At 34.9% G+C, this 17,474-nt stretch overlaps 1 protein-coding gene and 2 long non-coding RNA genes across 4 annotated transcripts in view; 2 read left to right on the top strand and 1 right to left on the bottom strand.

The window, feature by feature from the left end:
- Nucleotides 1-2,068: 2,068 nt before the first annotated feature.
- On the bottom strand, nucleotides 2,069-7,289 carry LOC111484267 (chaperone protein dnaJ 10). Of its 2 annotated transcripts, XM_023130799.1 has the most exons (11): nucleotides 7,010-7,289; nucleotides 6,881-6,909; nucleotides 6,560-6,665; nucleotides 6,220-6,279; nucleotides 6,033-6,115; nucleotides 5,235-5,400; nucleotides 5,024-5,153; nucleotides 4,393-4,551; nucleotides 4,149-4,321; nucleotides 2,509-2,589; nucleotides 2,069-2,409 (listed from the first exon to the last, which is right to left on the bottom strand). In XM_023130799.1, the coding sequence occupies exons 3-11, from the start codon at nucleotides 6,644-6,646 to the stop codon at nucleotides 2,326-2,328; spliced, it is 1,023 nt and encodes a 340-aa protein (XP_022986567.1). In that variant the 5' UTR covers nucleotides 6,647-6,665; nucleotides 6,881-6,909; nucleotides 7,010-7,289; the 3' UTR covers nucleotides 2,069-2,325. The 2 variants fall into 2 exon arrangements, with proteins under 2 accessions (XP_022986567.1, XP_022986566.1); XM_023130798.1 differs by having other exon boundaries at nucleotides 6,881-7,289.
- A 588-nt stretch (nucleotides 7,290-7,877) lies between these two features.
- LOC111484345 lies at nucleotides 7,878-10,505 on the top strand. The gene is made up of 2 exons (XR_002718488.1): nucleotides 7,878-8,096; nucleotides 10,305-10,505. It is a non-coding gene; the product is annotated as an uncharacterized LOC111484345 (long non-coding RNA).
- Nucleotides 10,506-16,757: 6,252 nt separating this feature from the next.
- Nucleotides 16,758-17,474, top strand: part of LOC111484348 — a 19,931-nt gene continuing 19,214 nt past the window's right edge. Inside the window, exon 1 of the long non-coding RNA XR_002718491.1 lies at nucleotides 16,758-16,869. This is a non-coding gene — a long non-coding RNA (uncharacterized LOC111484348). The remainder of the gene's footprint in view (nucleotides 16,870-17,474) is intronic.

Here is a 17,474-nt window from a genome sequence, read left to right as displayed (position 1 = left end):
ACTATCTGAAACGTATTTTTTCAAAATATTGAGTTTCGCATATGTTTTACTGTGACGCTTTCCATTTCAGTGACTCGATCGAAACAAGAGCAATCCCGAGAATAGGATAACTAAGAAATGTTTAAATATCTATACAAGCAATGTACACTTTCCATTTCAGTGACTCGATCGTAAGAACTCCAAAGCTCAGTATTGGTCTGTGACTATGAAGAATGTCAGGGCCACCAGATGTCGAATTCAACTTTCCAAAATATTACCCGAACACTCAGTTGGTTAAGATTTGCATGGAGTGATAATGGTTTGAAAACTAATTTAATAAATTAAAAAAAAATGAATATATATGTTACCGTTAATTAGCTGGCAAATTACGTCACTACATCAAAATTTAAAAAATAAACTTATTTCTCTTTTGCCCCTCTTTGAATCCAATAATTGGGTCTTTTTGTGGGGTTCTTTTAGTAATTTAGGCAATATTCTCTTGAATATTATCTAAAATTAGTATTACTTTGTTACAGATGAAAAATATTTGAAGATTAATATTTATTGTTTTGTTTTACCCAAATGTATGGATATTTTGTTAGCCTAAGTTTTTAAGAATGAAATTAATATAGGTATGGTACATAAATTTAGTCCTAAGTTTAGCAAATATTCTTTTTGTTACCGTCCAGATATTCAAATTCAATAATGTCACTATAAATACCTTACTTTTAATATATATAGAATGACAACCATTCTCTTACACTATCTTTAGTTTTTATGTCGTTGAGCGAGACAACAATTGTGCTGCATTTGTTCTAATCCAGCGAATAAGTCAGTCGTGTGAAATTTTGACTATACAGACAATAGCGATGTAAGCTCGAGTCTTGGGTCACGTTTGAGAGAAATATTTTAAAAAATGTGAGCGAAGAAATACGTTGAAAACAATTTTAAAGAAAGTAATGTTGTAACCTGAGTAGAAAGAATTGATAACTAGTCACATCTTGATTTTGGTGACCGGTCATATACCCCGTATTGACACAACAATAATGGTAAAAATCTATCCAACATGAAAGCAAGTAAAAGGGATTTGGAACGGACAAACGACCATGGACAACACATCTTAGACAAACATGATCGGGACATCCGACATACGCTTACAAACAACACGCCTTAGACAAACATGACCGTGACACTGCTCACTACTAACAATCATCAACAACCGCTGCCATTTAACGTTGAACGACCACTAGAATCCATAAGTTACACTGAACACCGACGATGATGGACTAGTGATAGTGTCCTTTTTTATAGTGATTTTACACAAATCAAACTTTCAGAAAATGTAACCAAACATTTTTTTAAAAAAAAAAAAATTATATAGTTTTTACACAAAATGCTTTGAAAGGCATTTTTGAAAAATATTTTATTTACGGGAAATCAAAATAAATGGATGCTCGAGTAGAATGATCGTAGGATTAAAGCAACTAGATCGTGTTAGGATTGATACCAAACAATAACATATTATAACGAGTGCTTCGTTCCCTTCTCCAACTATTGTAGGGTCTCATCTCACAATCACTCCCCTAAGGGGGCTAGCTAGTGACCTAATTGACGCGTGTCTATGATACAATTTGCAACAACTCAAACTCACCATTAGCAGATATTATTTGCTTTAGCTCATTATATATCATTATCAGTCTAACGATTTTAAAATGCGTCTGCTAGAGAAAAGTTTTCACACTCTTATCATGTTTCGTTTCCCTCTCCAATTGATGTAAAATCCCAATATAGTCTCCTTAGCATTTCAAATATTTCACTAGCAACTTTCTCCGGGTACCCCTAGAACTTTTCTCCCTACCCATAGGACATTTGCACCTGCCCGAGGACTCGGACCTAAAAAACATCTAGAGTTTTTGGTATCAAGCTAAACTTGGGACCTCTAAGCACGTATGACCCAAAGACCCCAAGCCAATGTAAACAAGGCCGCCACTAATCGATAACAATGTATTAAGGCTTAGAATAGAACTCGAAGCTAAACTCGAAAGACGTGAGTAAAGTAAGGGACCAAATCGAAATATTTAGAAGTTACTCAAGAAATCGAAATATTTCATCTCCTTCAATAAATAAATAAACAATGATTCAGAACCCCAACTCACTCTCCTATAACTTATTTACAAGAAAAAGAGCAGATTGTAAGCTAGAAATTACAAAGCAGGAAAAAAAAATGAAGGAATTCTCAAGAACAGCATACAAAAAATGAAGAACAATCATTGAATTCAAATATATAGAATGAAAAAGAACATCATCAGATCAGAGAAGACTGACAGTTTCCATGGAAGTGTGAGCTCATGAAGTTGAAGAAGCAACAGCAATTGATTTACCATTTTCATGCCTCAGGCTGTTTTCTCTGCTGTAAGCTGACTTTGCACCCTGAAAAGTTGGCAATACATGGGTTAATCAACGTGCACGTAATAACGCAACCGAACCGGTCGGTCTCAAATGGAAGACTTTCTTATGGCTCACTCTTACTTGGAACACCGCTCCTAACTTCTTCAGGGCTCTGGCTCGTAGCTTCAGTACGTCTTTCGACACACTGGGGTCTCTAATAACCTGATAGAGAAAAGAGAGTTATGGTGAATTGACATGACTCCGAAGTTTATGTCATGTTAAGGCACAAACAAGGACGGACTACTCGTTTTCTTATAAAAACGAACTGGGAGTTCATTTATGTTGTGTTTATTTTCGAGGCTATCTTGCCCATCTCTTCCTTTTTACGGGGAGGGGGGTGTTGAGATGAGAACGGGAACTAGTTTCTACTTTCAATATAATGTGAGAATACTAAGGTTGATGATTTTCCAATCTACATAAGAGCTCGGGTGACTGGTGAATGATGATTTCCTAGTTAAGACGAGAATACAAACTAGTTTCTACTTTCTATATGTTCTCCAATTTACGTATGAGCTCGGGTGACCGGTAAACAACGATTTCCTAGTTAAGATGAGAATGGGAACTAGTTTCTACTACGCTAAAGTTGATGATTTTCTAATCTACATAAGAGATCGAGTGGCTAGTAATCGACGATTTCCTAATTAAATATGAGAACGGAAACTAGTTTCTACTTTCTATATATGTCTTCCAATTTACGTATGAGCTCGGGTGACCGGTAAACAACGATTTCCTAGTTAAGATGAGAATGGGAACTAGTTTCTACTTTCTATATATGTTTTCCAATTTACGTACGAGCTCGGGTGACCGATAAACGACGATTTCCTAGTTAAGATGAGAATGGGAACTAGTTTCTACCATGCTAAAGTTATTGATTTTCTAATCTACATAAGAGATCGAGTGGCTAATAAACGCCGATTTCCTAGTTAAATATGAGAATGGAAACTAGTTTCTACTTTCAATATATGTGAGAATACTGAAGTTGATGATTTTCCAATCTACAGAAGGGCTCGGGTGACTGATAAACAACGATTTCGTGGTTAAGATGAAAATGGACACTAGTTTCTACTTTCTATATATGTTTTCCAATCCCGTAGGAGCTTGGGTGATTGGTAAACGACGATTTCCTAGTTAAGATGAGACTGGAAACTAGTTTCTACTGATATATGTATTCCAGCTCGGGTGACCGGTAAATGACGACATCTTAGTTAAGAGTTTCTAGTGATATATGTCTTCCCGTCTACGTACGAGCTCGGGTGACTAGTAAATGACGATTTCTTAGTTAAGATGAGAATGGGAACTAGTTTCTACTTTCTGTATGTGTGAGAATACTAAAGTTGATGACTTTCCAATCTACATAAGAGCTCGGGTGACTGATAAACGAGTTCTTAGTTTAGGTGAGAACGGAAACTAGTTTCTACTTTCTATATATGTTTTCCAATCTACGTAAAGAGCTCTGGTGACCGGCAAACGACAATTTCCTTGTTAAGATGAGAACGGGAACTAGTTTCTACTTTCTATATATGTGAGAATATTTTCCAATCTATGTAAGTGCTCGGGTGATCGGTAAACGATGATTTCCTAGTTCTCATTTATGTAAAAATCATAACCTCGGATAAGTTATAAGTGCAAAATATAAAATCAACCTCATAATCCTGACTTTAACAGTCCTAGCCTGGGCAATGGTAGTTTAACTTAAGAGAAAGTATGATATTGTGACTTACTACAGAGCAGACACGTGACAGAGTAGATTCGATGTCGACCACATTAATCTGCCAAAGTGAGTTAAGAACAGCATCTTTCTTCTCTTCAATGGCTTTTGCCAGGTTCTCGTCTCGGTTATCTCCTTCATTCAGCCGCTTCAACTCTTCCTGTAATTGAATCAAAGAAACAGCACCTAAACAAAAGTGCAATGGTTAGGATCGAAATCAAATGTTCGAAAGCTTTATAAACAAGAGAGAAGATTACCTGAAGCTGCCATCACTTGTGATTTTATCTGGTGTCCTTTATCTCGCACCCACTCGGCTAAAAACGGCACTTTCATATAACGTCTGTCCCTCCCAAGTTCCTTCGCAGCTTTCCTTGTGTATATGTATCCAATGGTGTGCAGCATGGTCTCACCAAAAGCTGATTGCAAATAGCTTGTGGGTAATTTGTAGCTAAAGATGCTAGTAGATATTGTCTTCTTCGGGTTTTCCCTTCCCCTCAAAGTTTTAAAACGCATATGCTAGAGAGATGTTTCCACACCTTTATAAGAAATGTTTTGTTCCCCTCTCCAACTGATGTGAGATCTCACAATCCACCCCTCTTGGGGCCCAGCGTCCTCGCTAACACACCTCTTGGTGTCTGGCTCTGATACCATTTGTAACAGACTAAGCCACAGCTAGCAGATATTGTTCTCTTTAGGCTTTCCCTCAAGATTTTAAAACGCGTCTACTAGAGAAAGGTTTCCACACTCTTATAAGAAATGTTTCGTTCCGCTCTCCAACCGACGTGGGATCTCACAAAAAGGCATATAATGAATTTGTTCCCCAAGCATTATGGAACTTGCCTAAACTAGAATGTTTTTATAGAGAAACATATATATGGTTATACATACCAGCATTGGAGAGTCGTCGTGCTTCTGAACTTGCCCATGTCACAAACTCATCAACCCGACCATCAACATATGGTTGGAGGCGCTCTTTCAAAATGTTTGCAAGCTTTTCTTCCCTTTCCTTTTGAAATATCTACATTTTTTACAAGTATGGGTAAATGCCATGACAAAAGTCTGCTTTTACATCTGCATCATTGAAGGAAAAGAAGCATACCTTTAGCTTTTCCTGAATTTTTTGCTTGCGTATCTCGGGGTCTTGTGAATCTTCCTCAATCTCGAAAGTTGATAGAACAGCCAAAGCAAGCTGACCAACATACTCTTCAAAGAACTCACTTCCAAACAGCATACCGAACACAGCTGCAGGGTCTACCATGGTGTCCCTAAAAAACACGGAGAAAAAGATCAAAGGATTATCATATACATCTTTTTTGCAAAAGAAGAAGAATGAAATCGATCAATGGAAATCAGAGCCGCTAGCATCACTTGCGACGAATAAAACTTAAAAGACTAGAATTGTTTCTTCAGTAAGTAATTTACAATACACGGTCGCATATTTAAGTCATCTGCAAAGGATTCTACCTATCGCTCAGAGGATATTATGGTACAAGGCGGCCCTTGAAACTTATCCATTACAAGGGCTTAGACGACACGTGCCTTTGGGGGCCAAAAGGCCCCAACTGGTCAACAAAAAGCAACGTCGCTATGAATGCTTGGCTGCCACAAGCTAGTTATCTTGTGGTAACTTTTCTAACACCTCTAGCTTCAAATTCCGAAGGTCTAAAGGATCGATAGCTCATCGCTTAAGCTTTTAGGTTTATCAGTAGTTTAATATGGCATTAGAGCCGAATGCCCTGTACTCAAATCTTTGAAATTTTATTTTCTCATCTCGATTTATGTCAATAGTCACTAAGTCCCGTGCTAGTTTTCAAACCAATAGTTAACGGAGCATGTTAACCTATTAAATACGCTAACCTATTAGTTTAAACTTTCTATCTCAGTTAAAGAAACATACTGTTGTACTCCTGCCTTCCCATACTTGTCGTATGCTTCACGCTTCTCGGGATCGCTCAATACCTGATAAGCCTCTCCCAGTACCTTCACAAGGACAAAAACAAGCAATTGTATAACGAATCGCATATCCGGCTTGCTGTTTAGCAATAAAACTAACAGACTAAACAGGGTTAGGAACTTCAGTTCACCTGAAAATTTTCCGCCGCTTTCGGATCTCCTTGATTTTTATCTGGATGAACTAGCCTTGCCTGAAAAATAGACATCAAGGTTATGAAATGTCCCACTCCCAACACTAACAAAGTTCCCACCCTAAGGTACCCGTGTCAAGACTCGGGATGTCGTTGAGGCTCTCAAAGACTAGCCGGGTGGACCAAGAATGATGCAAAGAATGAACCAATACTCCATTACAGAAAAATAAACCAGATCATAATATGAAATGCAGCTAAGAATCTAAGACTAAGAGGCAACTTAACAGAACAATGAAAGTCTAATGAAATTCATTGATCATCATAGCCATGGATAAATCACCTTAACGTAGTATGCCTTCTTAATTTCTGCAGAGGAGGCATCGAATTTGACACCCAATACATCATAATAACCAGTCTCCTTCACCATATCTTTTGAATCTCAATGCCTTTCAACGAAATAGACCAAATTAGTCACATGGGTGAAGAACAAACAAACTATATAAGATCTGAAATGGGAAAGAAAGATCAAACCTAACCAAATAGAAATAAATGAAGAACAATTATTAATAATTATGATCATAATCAACAAGAACAAGGGCATCCAAGAACATCAGAAGAAAATTAAGAAATCAAACGAAAAAGGGAAATAAAGCCCACTTACGAGGTATTGATGGAATCCGATCCGGCGACCTGAAATTGAGAAACTAATGATAGAGATGAGGAAAAAGAGAAAAGGGTTTGAAGGAGGAGATGTAAAATAGCGGAAAAACACGGCGGCGATTCGGATTACAGCGACGGAGGAAGAATCGGAGAAGATGCCCTGCCAACGAAGCTATGAATGGGGACGGTGGGAAAGTGGGAAATCGGCTGTAACGCGTCGGAATCTCTTAAAACGGGCAATAATATGGAGTAAAACTTGCTTAATTGAGATGATCTGATGGGTTTTTTACGTGGTTCCTAGGAATTCGTTGGCTTTCCGACACGATTTTTGTCTCGGTGAGTATGTTCCGACGTGTCGTTCATCCTCGAGTTTCTTCCTTCCTCCAAGTGTCGTCTCGTGAAAATTTCTCATCCGTCCAATTCATTCATACCAAATTTAATAATTTGTTTATATATTATAAATAATTTATTAATTAGTTTGAAATATGTTAAGATTTATATATTAAAAAATTAAAAAAATTAAAAAATGTATTTGTTTACTAAACAATTATATATATATAAAAATTAATAATTTAATAACTTGAATAATTTGTTTATGTATTAACTATTTTAGTACGCTATTAATTTATTTAGTTGAACTAAATAATTCAAATTTATCGTTAATTTTAAAAAATATATTTGTTTACTCTACAATTATATATATACATATATTTATCACATTTATATTTAATTTCATAATTTTTTTATAAATTATTCTTTAACTACTAATACATTTTAATTTTAATTATTTGAGAAGTATTTTAAATAAATATAAAAATTGGGCTATTTAATTAAAAATTAAATATTTTAGTCTAATAATAAAAAAAATTAAATAAATAATCTAAATCAACTTGTTTTAGTTGGGTTTAGAACATTATTTAATAAGTGTTATTTTGAGTGATCTCTCCTACTTCTCGAGTGATATCTCGTACTTCATGTGCCCTTTTGCTGCCTACCCACATGAGAAGATAGATTCATGGGTCGATTGTGAAGTTGGATCTGGCATTGGATTGTTTTGTGCAAAACTCGTGGATCCACATGTGCTTCGTGTTTGGCTACTCGTGTCTTGCATGCGAAGTGTTTGTTGAAATGCTCGTGAGAGATTTTTATGTTCAATTGGAGTTTGTGACTTATGGGTTGGCTGAATATGACTGGTTTCTGCTAAGGAAGCTCATTAGGTGTGGTTTCTGTCGTGCATATCATCTCTTAGTTGCATTTATTTACTTTGTTATTGGTTAGTAGATGACTAGAATTTACTCTGTTGTTACCCTCTCTCTGGTTTAATCATGTGACACAAGGCTTTCTATAGCCTCTGATGTACTTTCCTCAAAAGAGCATTACCTTTTCTTTTGTTGCGGCTACGAGGAAGACTTCGTTCCCTTCTTCAATCAATGTGAGATCTCACAATCTACCCTCTTGAGAGCCTAGCGTCCTCGCTGTACACCACACAGAACCTTGCTTTGATACCATTTGTAATAGCCCAAGTCCACTTATAGTAGATATATTGCTGTTAACCTCACAATTTTAAAACTCATATATTAGGGAGAGGTTTCCTCACTCTTATAAGAAATGTATCATTCCCTTCTCCAACTGATGTGGGATCTCACAATCCGCCCTCCTTGTAGGCCTAGTGTACCGCATGGAACCTGACTCTGATATCATTTGTAATAGTCCAAGCACACTAATAGCAGATATTGTTCGTTTTTGCCCATTACAAATCCCCGTCAACCTCACGATTTTAAAACACGTCTATTAGAAAGAGGTTTCCACATCCTTATAAGGAATGTTTCATTCCCTTCTTCAACCGATGTGGAATCTGACAATCTATCCCCTTGAGAGCCTAGCGTCCTCACTGGCACACCGCACAGAACTTGGCTCTGATACCATTTGTAACTGTCCAAGCCCACTGGTTATTGTCCGCTTTTGTCCATTATATATCATCATTAACCTCTTGATTTTAAAATAGGTCTACTAAGGAGAGGTTTTCAGATTCTTATAAAGAACGGTTCGTTTCCCTCTCCAACCGATGTGGAATCTGATAACAAAGGAAGTTTATTTCAATGGAAATTCAACATTAGAGATGTTTGGTGGACCTTCTTGACCAGGTAGAGCATTTGAAAGAAACTGAGGAGTTTTAAAACTACTGTTGAAACTGACAATCTCCTATGTAGAAATTTGATATGGCAATATCAATCAAAGTGAGCATTGTTTGCTCTAATGTCTTAAGCTTCTTGGTTAGTGATTGTGGGAGCTATGGTTGGGAAGTGGCATCATAATTAAGGCAAACCTTATGGATTGATGGGGCAATCCATGAATAATTGATTACTATCAACTGTTTGCTCTAAAGCCTTTGCTCTTGTTTGAGAATGAACGGCCCAAGTCCACTGCTAACAAATATAGTTCTTTTTGGGTCTTTCCTTTCGGACTTCCCCTCAAGATTATAAAACACATCTACTAGGGAGAAGTGGCATTTTCCCTAACCCACCCCCTTCAAGACTCAGCCTTCTCGCTGACATATCACCCGGTGTCTGGCTTTAATACCATTCGCAAAAATTCAATCTCACCGTTAGCAGATATTATCATCTTTGAACTTTTACTTCCAGACTTCTACTTATGGTTTTAAAACGCATCTACTAGAGAGAGGTTTCCACATCCTTATAAAGAATGATTTGTTTCCTCTCCAACAAATGTAGGATCTCACAATCCACCCCGTTCAAGGCCCAGCATCATTGTTGGCACACCATCTCGTGTCCACCCCCCTTTTGGACTCAACCTCCTCGCTAGCACATCGCTCGATGTCTGGCTCTGATACCATTTGAACAGTCCAAGTCCACTGCTAGCAAATATTGTTCTCTTCAGGTTTTTCCTTCTAGGTTTTTAGAACGCATCTAATAAAGAGAGGTTTTCACACCCTTATAAAGAATGTTTCATTCTCTTATCCAACCGATGTGGGATCTCACAGAGAATTACAAGAATACGATTAAACCTAGTGACGGATGACTTTATGTAACTATTTACTACCATGTTATTTCCTTTCTAGCTTATACTTCATGGTACTTTGCAGATACTCCGTTGATTCCATGCTAGATTGTGATTCAAAGTATACTGTTGAATCTAGTGGTTGATTACTTTATGTAACTAGTTCATCTTTCTCATACGCACGTGCTCGAATGTCCAAAACACCACTGAATCTAGTGGCTGATTGCTTTCGCTCGTAACACGCGCTTCAGTTGACCATGATCTGTGGATCTATTCCTTATGATCTTGTATCTTTACATCTAGAATCCAACCTTTCTTTATTCTAAGAGGAATTTACTTCAAGATCTCTAGTTGCCATTGAAAGCGTAACTTGTAGTACAAGTATTGAATCTTTCCGATTCTTGCAGGCTAATTTGATGCAGACATAAGGGCACTGCTACCCTCAGATGCTCACATGACAAGCCATGGATTATGGACAAAGGTTTCTTTGCAGCCCAAAGTTTTGGCTTTGGAGATTCCCCCTCAAAACCATTGCACTACAGAGCATATGTTCTTTTTAAATCTTTACAAAAGACTTGTTTATCACTATCTCTACAAAGAGTGACCCACTTATTTCTGTCTTGTAGGTTCATGTACTAAAAGCATCATTTTTAAAGGTAACCCCATGACTAGTTTTTGTTTCCAAAAAGGTTTTGAACACTGTCGTGAGTTGCGAAAATTGAGATCGTATAACTTACTTTATGTATAGTCTAGGCCTACCGCTAGTAAATATTATTCGTTTTAGCTTGTTACGTGTCGTTGTTAGCCTCACGGTTTTAAAACGCGTCCACTAAGAAGAGGTTTCCACGTCCTTAGAAGGAAACACGTCTACTAGAGAGAGGTTTCCACACCATTGTAAGGAAACGGGTCTATTAGGGAGAGGTTTCCACACCCTTATAAGGAATGCTTCGTTTTTTCTCTTCAACTGATGTGGGTTCTCACAATCCACCCCTTTCGGGACCTAGCATCCTCGTTGGCGCACCGCCTGGTGTCTGGCTCTGATACTATTTGTAACAACTCAAATCCACTACTAGCAGATATTGTTTATTTTGGCCTGTTACGTATTGTCGTTAGCCTCTAAACGCGTCTGTTAGGGAGAGGTTTCCACACCCTTATAAGAAATGTTTCGTTCCCCTTTTCAACCAATGTGAGATCTCACAATCCACACTCCTTGGGGAACTCAGTGTTCTCACTCACACACCACTTGGTGTCTGGCTCTTATACCATTTGTAATAGCAAGTCCATCCTCCTTGGGTACCCAACGTTCTCACTGTCACACAACCTGATGTTTGGCTTTGATATCATTTGTAATAGCCTAAATCCACCACTAGTAGATAACATCTGCTTTGGCCCATTATGTATCGCCGTCAGCCTCTAAACGCACATTAGGGAGAGATTTTCACACATTTATAAGAAATGTTTCGTTCTCCTCTCCAACCGAAGTGGGATCTCACACTCTATCTGTCTCGATTTGATTAGCAGATTGATATGGTTCATAGATTCACAAATGTTCGAAGTGTTCAAAGTCATTTTGACAACGTGAAGATTAGACTAATAAAATAAGCCTAAAGATTAAACTAATCACCTTTTTTTTCCTCCATTAACTTTATAAAATCTTACTTTAAGAGATAGTATAAAGCCTGAGAAAAGAATGCCCCTTCAACTTCTAATCAACACCATCAGTAATGCCCATATGACTTCATTTGTCCCATTAAAATATCTCAAATGACAAGATTGTTGGTCCCAATACACATGATGAAGCCATTAAGAAGAGAGCATGGCCAAGCACATGCCTCTCACCATTGTTGAACCATATTCTGATACCCAAAACTGATGAAGTTGGTAGCAGACCAAGCTTTTGTTCCTCCAAAATGGGTATCACATCAAAAGGGAAAGCTAAAAAATGGGTAAACAAAGAAGGTTTGGTTTTGGATTTGGTATGCTCTATGCTTACTCTTTTATGTTATGGGCAAACTGTTTGAAATTTGTTGCTTTTTTTTTAAAGTGGACCTGAGATTAGAAACCACCATGCCTAACTTGCTGTACCTCTCACCAATGGATATCAATCAACTTCCCCCTTTTTAACTTCATTAGCTTCAGTCAAAATCCAAGTTGAGAACACCCTTTTGTTTGTATTGATTTTGAAGAGTAAAAGGCTGGTAAAGTGATACTTTATTGGAATTTGGATCTAATTTTGTTCGTCGTAAAGCGAGGAATGTTGTGAGATCCCACATCAGCGGTAAAGGGAAACATAAAATTCCTTGTAAAAGCGTGGAAACCTCTCCTTAGTAGATGCATTTTAAAATCATGAGGCCGACGACGATACGTAAGAGATCAAAGCAGACAATAATTGCTAGTAATGGGCTTGTGATGTTACAAGCGTACACATGTTGTATTGAAAAAATCTTTTGGACCAACCTGAAATTTTGGGTTGATTGAGTTGGTGACTCGAACAACCTGAATAGAGTTCATGTAGTCTTGGGGATTTATTATATGGTACTACCTCCATGCCAGGTTTTGAGGTTCTTGATGAGGTATGCAAGCTAAGAGAGTCTTTCTTTATATGATTTGAAACTTTCTTCTCGACGGTAATACCGAAACGTCGTTAAATTCTTAGATAATCGGCATTAACTCAACCCAACCTAAGCCAACCCTCTATTTTCAGGTTGGTTTTTGTTGAGTCGTGGAGCTATTCTTTTTTTAATTATTTAAAAAATCATTCTTATCTATGATGTACGTTACATTAATAACTAACCTCTCGTAAAGTTCAAATATCAAATATTTAATATTTACAAGTCATGATGCATACTAACATAACTATAAACGTTAAATATTTTAAGTTTTTTAAAATTAGGGTTGAGTTGTATCTCTATTTTCAGGTTGGTCAGATTGATTTGACAAAAATATATATATATATATATCATCCTAAACACCAAACCAAAATTTTCATTTTTCAAAAACTCAACCCAACACCGAACTAATTTTTTTTTAACCCAACCTTTATGATTTGGGTTGCTAGTCTAATTTCTCTCGAATTTAATATTTTTGAGAAATTTCTCCAATTTTCTAATTCATAAAAGATTTTTTATTTTTTTTTTGGTATTTTTAAATGGCCACATGAAATATACTATGAAATAAGAAAAATTGATATTATATGTGAATGGATATTATCCAAGTGGCTAAATTGTATTGAATGTTTTAGGTAATTATCCAAAACTTTAATTTTAAAATTATTTAAAAATATTTTAAGTAAAAATATTTAAAATTATTTAATATTTTCCAAGACATTATAATTATTTCTAAAAAAAATATCATTATTTTTTATTTTGTTAAAATACTAAATTTAATAAATATTAATATTAATTTCTACCTTAATTTGATGTTAATTTTGATAAAAAAAAAATGGTTAGTTAATAATATTTATTGAATAAATATATTCACATTTTATAAATTTTTTTACGATATAATTAAAAATATGTAAAAATATCAATGAAAATGTTGCGGAACAAAAAAGAATTTTTTTTTCATAGCGTTCATTTTGGTGGTCTTTCAATATTATTTTTAGGGACTAAATAGTTAATTTTTTAAAGTATAGGGACCAACACGATAATTATAAAAGTATATGGACTAAAAGAAAATATTTAAACTTTTTTTAAAAAATCGTTCTCCTTTTTCTAGTATTTATTTTTTAAATACTATTTTGTCTATTATACTTTTCATAATCAGTGAGGCGAATGCGTCCCGAGAAAGTCATCGAGGACGATAACTAAATTAAGTGGGAGAGAATGTTCTGCAATACAATTGTGCCCCGAGTAAGTCATCGAAGACGATGACTAAGTTAAGTGGGGGAGAATGTCACAATGATACTATGAAGAGAGTAGGTTGTGACCCTCACGTCATGACAAGTAAAGCGGTGTCTGTCAAGAGATGTCCATTCCGTCACATGCACGAATAAATGATAATTTTTTAAAAATGTATTTTAAACTAATAATTATTTAATTCATATAAAAAAAATCGCATCAAATCTTTTCTTTTCTTTTGGACTTTACTTTTAAAAATGGGTTTTAAAGTAATAATTACGTGTTCCTCCCTTTTTCTTTTCTTTATTTCCATTAAATGACTATTTTTTTTTAAATGTTAAATAATTTAATTAATAAATGATTATAATATTAATTTTAATATTAATTTATGCAAAAATGTTTTTCACATTAAATATTAACTTTCATTTTTAAATAAATTATTTGAAATTAAATATAATACTATTATTTCTTATATAATATACCTTTGATAATATATATATATATATATATATATATATATATATATATACACGCACACCATATTACTACTTAGAGTAGTTACGAATACACAAATAGTTGAATTGATTAAGATATTAATAACCATATTTTCGTTTTCATATTGGAACTCGATATAACTACAATTAACTAAATAAAATGTAACGTCTCGTGTTCAAGATTTGAAATATGAATTCAGCATCTGATGGTCTCAGCATTCCCTTGTATTTCTTGCGACATGGTCACATTACTTATTATGCGCTTTCGTGGACAATGTTGGTGTATGTTTGAGGCTCGGGTCATGTTTGAGAGAAATGTTTTAAAAACTGTGAGCGAGAAAATACATTGAAGACAATATTAAAGAAAGAATTGTTATAAGCTAAAACGAATTTAATAACATATAACCCGAATATGAAGAATTGACAACTAATGACATCTCCTCTATAATACATTTTTGGGGCATTTTAGCCCTGACGGGTGTAGACATGATTTTGGCGATCGGTCGCGGTCATACACTCCCGTGTTGACACAACAATAATAATAAAGACCTAACTAACATGAAATCAAGTAGAAGGGATTCGTACATGCATGCACCCATGGACAACATGTTCTAGACAAGTATGACCGGGATATCCAACATGCAACCATAAGTAACACGTCTTGGAGAAGCATGACCATGACAGTTAGGAAGAGATTTGCACACTCTTATAAATAACGATTGTTCGTCTCTCCAACCGATGTAGGATCTCACAATTCATTCTCCTCTAGGGCTCAGTATCCTTACTAGCACATTGCTTTATGACCACCCCTTTCTCAGCTTAGTCCTTTTCTGGCACATTCCCTGATGTCTAGCTCTGATACCATTTGTAACGGTCTAAGTCCACCACTAGTAGATATTGTCCTCTATAAAAAATGATATTCCCCCTCTCCAACCGACGTGGGATCTAACACTGTGTGCTTGGCTTCCACTTTTGTCTTCCTCCAGCTTCAAGTCATCTCCCTCACTTTTGGGGAAACTGGATCCGTAATTTCTATTACCTCCTTTTGCGAAACCCTGATTCCATCTCGCATCTTGGGATTATTCACTGTTAAGGTCAAACAACCAAATTGATTCGGTCTCATAGCTTGAAATTATTGTTGTTAAGGTCAAACTATAGTTTGACTATAGCGTATGCAGTAGAAACGTCTTGAATTTTTTGTTCGTAGAGATATATCTCGTTGAGAAACGAAGAGGAAATGTTTACGGAATCTCGAAAAAAAGAATATTAGAAGAGTTCGGGATCGAAAACGGACAAGAATGGACCCAAAACAATGTGTTTGCTTTATGGAGTAAGAAAAGAAAATGTGAATTGAATTTGATTCAAAAACTTTGTCTTTAATTGTTTAGAACAAAACCAACAAACAAATCTTCTATTAAATGATTCCCTTTTGTTTGCATGCTTCTTTACACACATATGGATTCAAATGTGACACATCTTTATTTTCTTATATATTTTTTGTATTATATCAAAATTATTCATATAACATTTTTTTTTATAATTAAAAAAAAAAAACCCTTTTTGTTCGGTTTCTATTTCATTAATGGTATTTTATTTTTAGAAAAATGAACGTTTCTATAACGACCCAAATCCACCCGTAGCAGATATTGTCCTCGTTGGACTCTCCCTTTCGTGCTTTCCCTCAAGACTTTAAAAGGTGTTATGCTGGTTTCTACACTCTTATAAAGGGTGTTTTGTTCTCCTCTTCAACCATTTATATTTTAAAAAATTTTAAATATATTTCTATACTTAATTTGAAATAAAAATCATTAGTATTTATTTTATTTTAAAAAAATAGGCTTAACTTTTAATAATGTTTTTGAAATATTTTAAAAAGTTTCCTTCTGTTCGTAAATATGTTAGATTATTTCTAAATTTTTAACGTTACTTTCATGAGTATTTTTAAAACGTACTGCTAACTAGAAATGATTTATTATTATTATTTTTTAAGTTTAAATTTTTAAATTTTTGAATTTTTTTTAAAATCTGAATAGTATTTTTGGAACGTTTTTTTAGATCGATACTATGTATTACATTTTTAGTCCTATGTTTTTCAAACCTCGATTGATTCATTATTTGATTCAAGTTTATCGAATAATTTCTTATAAATGATACTAAAAAGAGATAACTACGAGATTAAATCAGTTATAATCATAATTAATTTATCAAATTAAAAAGTCACGTCCTTATCATTTAAGATATCTAAATTGATTCAAGATATCGACACATTTTTCATAAGTATTTTATTAATTTATTTTTTTTTACGTATTCATCGAAATAATATAATTTATTATCAATTTGAACATAGCTCAATAAATTAGACAATATTATTAATATAAATTATCATTTAATTCAAGATTCTATCTGAATGAAGGATTTAATAGACAACTCGAACATACAATTCAAATGAGTTGATCACAATTTTCTCGTTTAATAAACTACCTCGATGTTTAAGTTGTATTTTGGTGACAAGTTTAATTTGTTGGATGACGAAAGTCCAAGCTAATTTAGGGAATGGTCATAGGTTTATCATCAAGGAATACTTTTTCTATTGGTATGATGTTTTTTGGGAAGCTCAAACCAAAGCGATGAGAGCTTATGTTCATACTATGCTCAAGAGTCGTCTAACGTTAGTATCAGAGTCATGCCTTAAACTTAGTCGTGCCAATAAATTGGTAAATCCTCAAATGTCGAACAAATGACTCCAAAAGAAAAGGAATTAAGCCTCCTCGAAGGCAGAGTAATAAATGACTAAGACTCCAAATGAGTCGAGCCTCGATTAAGGAGAGGCATACTTTGTTCGAAGGGAGATTGTTGGATGATGAAAGTCCCACATCGGCTAATTTAGGGAATGGTCGAGAGGAGGTGTGAGAGGTTATGCTTAAAGTGAACAATATCATACTATTATGAAGAGTCGTGTTTGTCTAACATAATTATTCTTGGATCACAAGTTTCTGGATATACAGTTTAAATGAGTCGATATCGGTCTCCTCATTAGTATGATACTCGTTGAACCAGTCATCAATAGATAAAAGCCGTTGCTACCTTAACGTTTAAGTTATGCTCGGGTCGATAAGATTAATATAACATATTCCATACTCTTAATCCATAAATTCTACAAAACATAACACCTTAAATAACCCACATTTTTTCCATTCTTATTCAATGTTACAAAAAAAAAAAAAAAAAAAAAAAAAAAAAAAAA

This window comes from Cucurbita maxima, unplaced genomic scaffold (genome assembly GCF_002738345.1).
Source record: "Cucurbita maxima cultivar Rimu unplaced genomic scaffold, Cmax_1.0 Cma_Scf00009, whole genome shotgun sequence".
Taxonomy (NCBI): domain Eukaryota; kingdom Viridiplantae; phylum Streptophyta; class Magnoliopsida; order Cucurbitales; family Cucurbitaceae; genus Cucurbita; species Cucurbita maxima.
The sequence above is the reverse complement of the archived record's forward strand: the minus strand, read 5'-3'. Positions and strand labels throughout refer to the sequence as shown.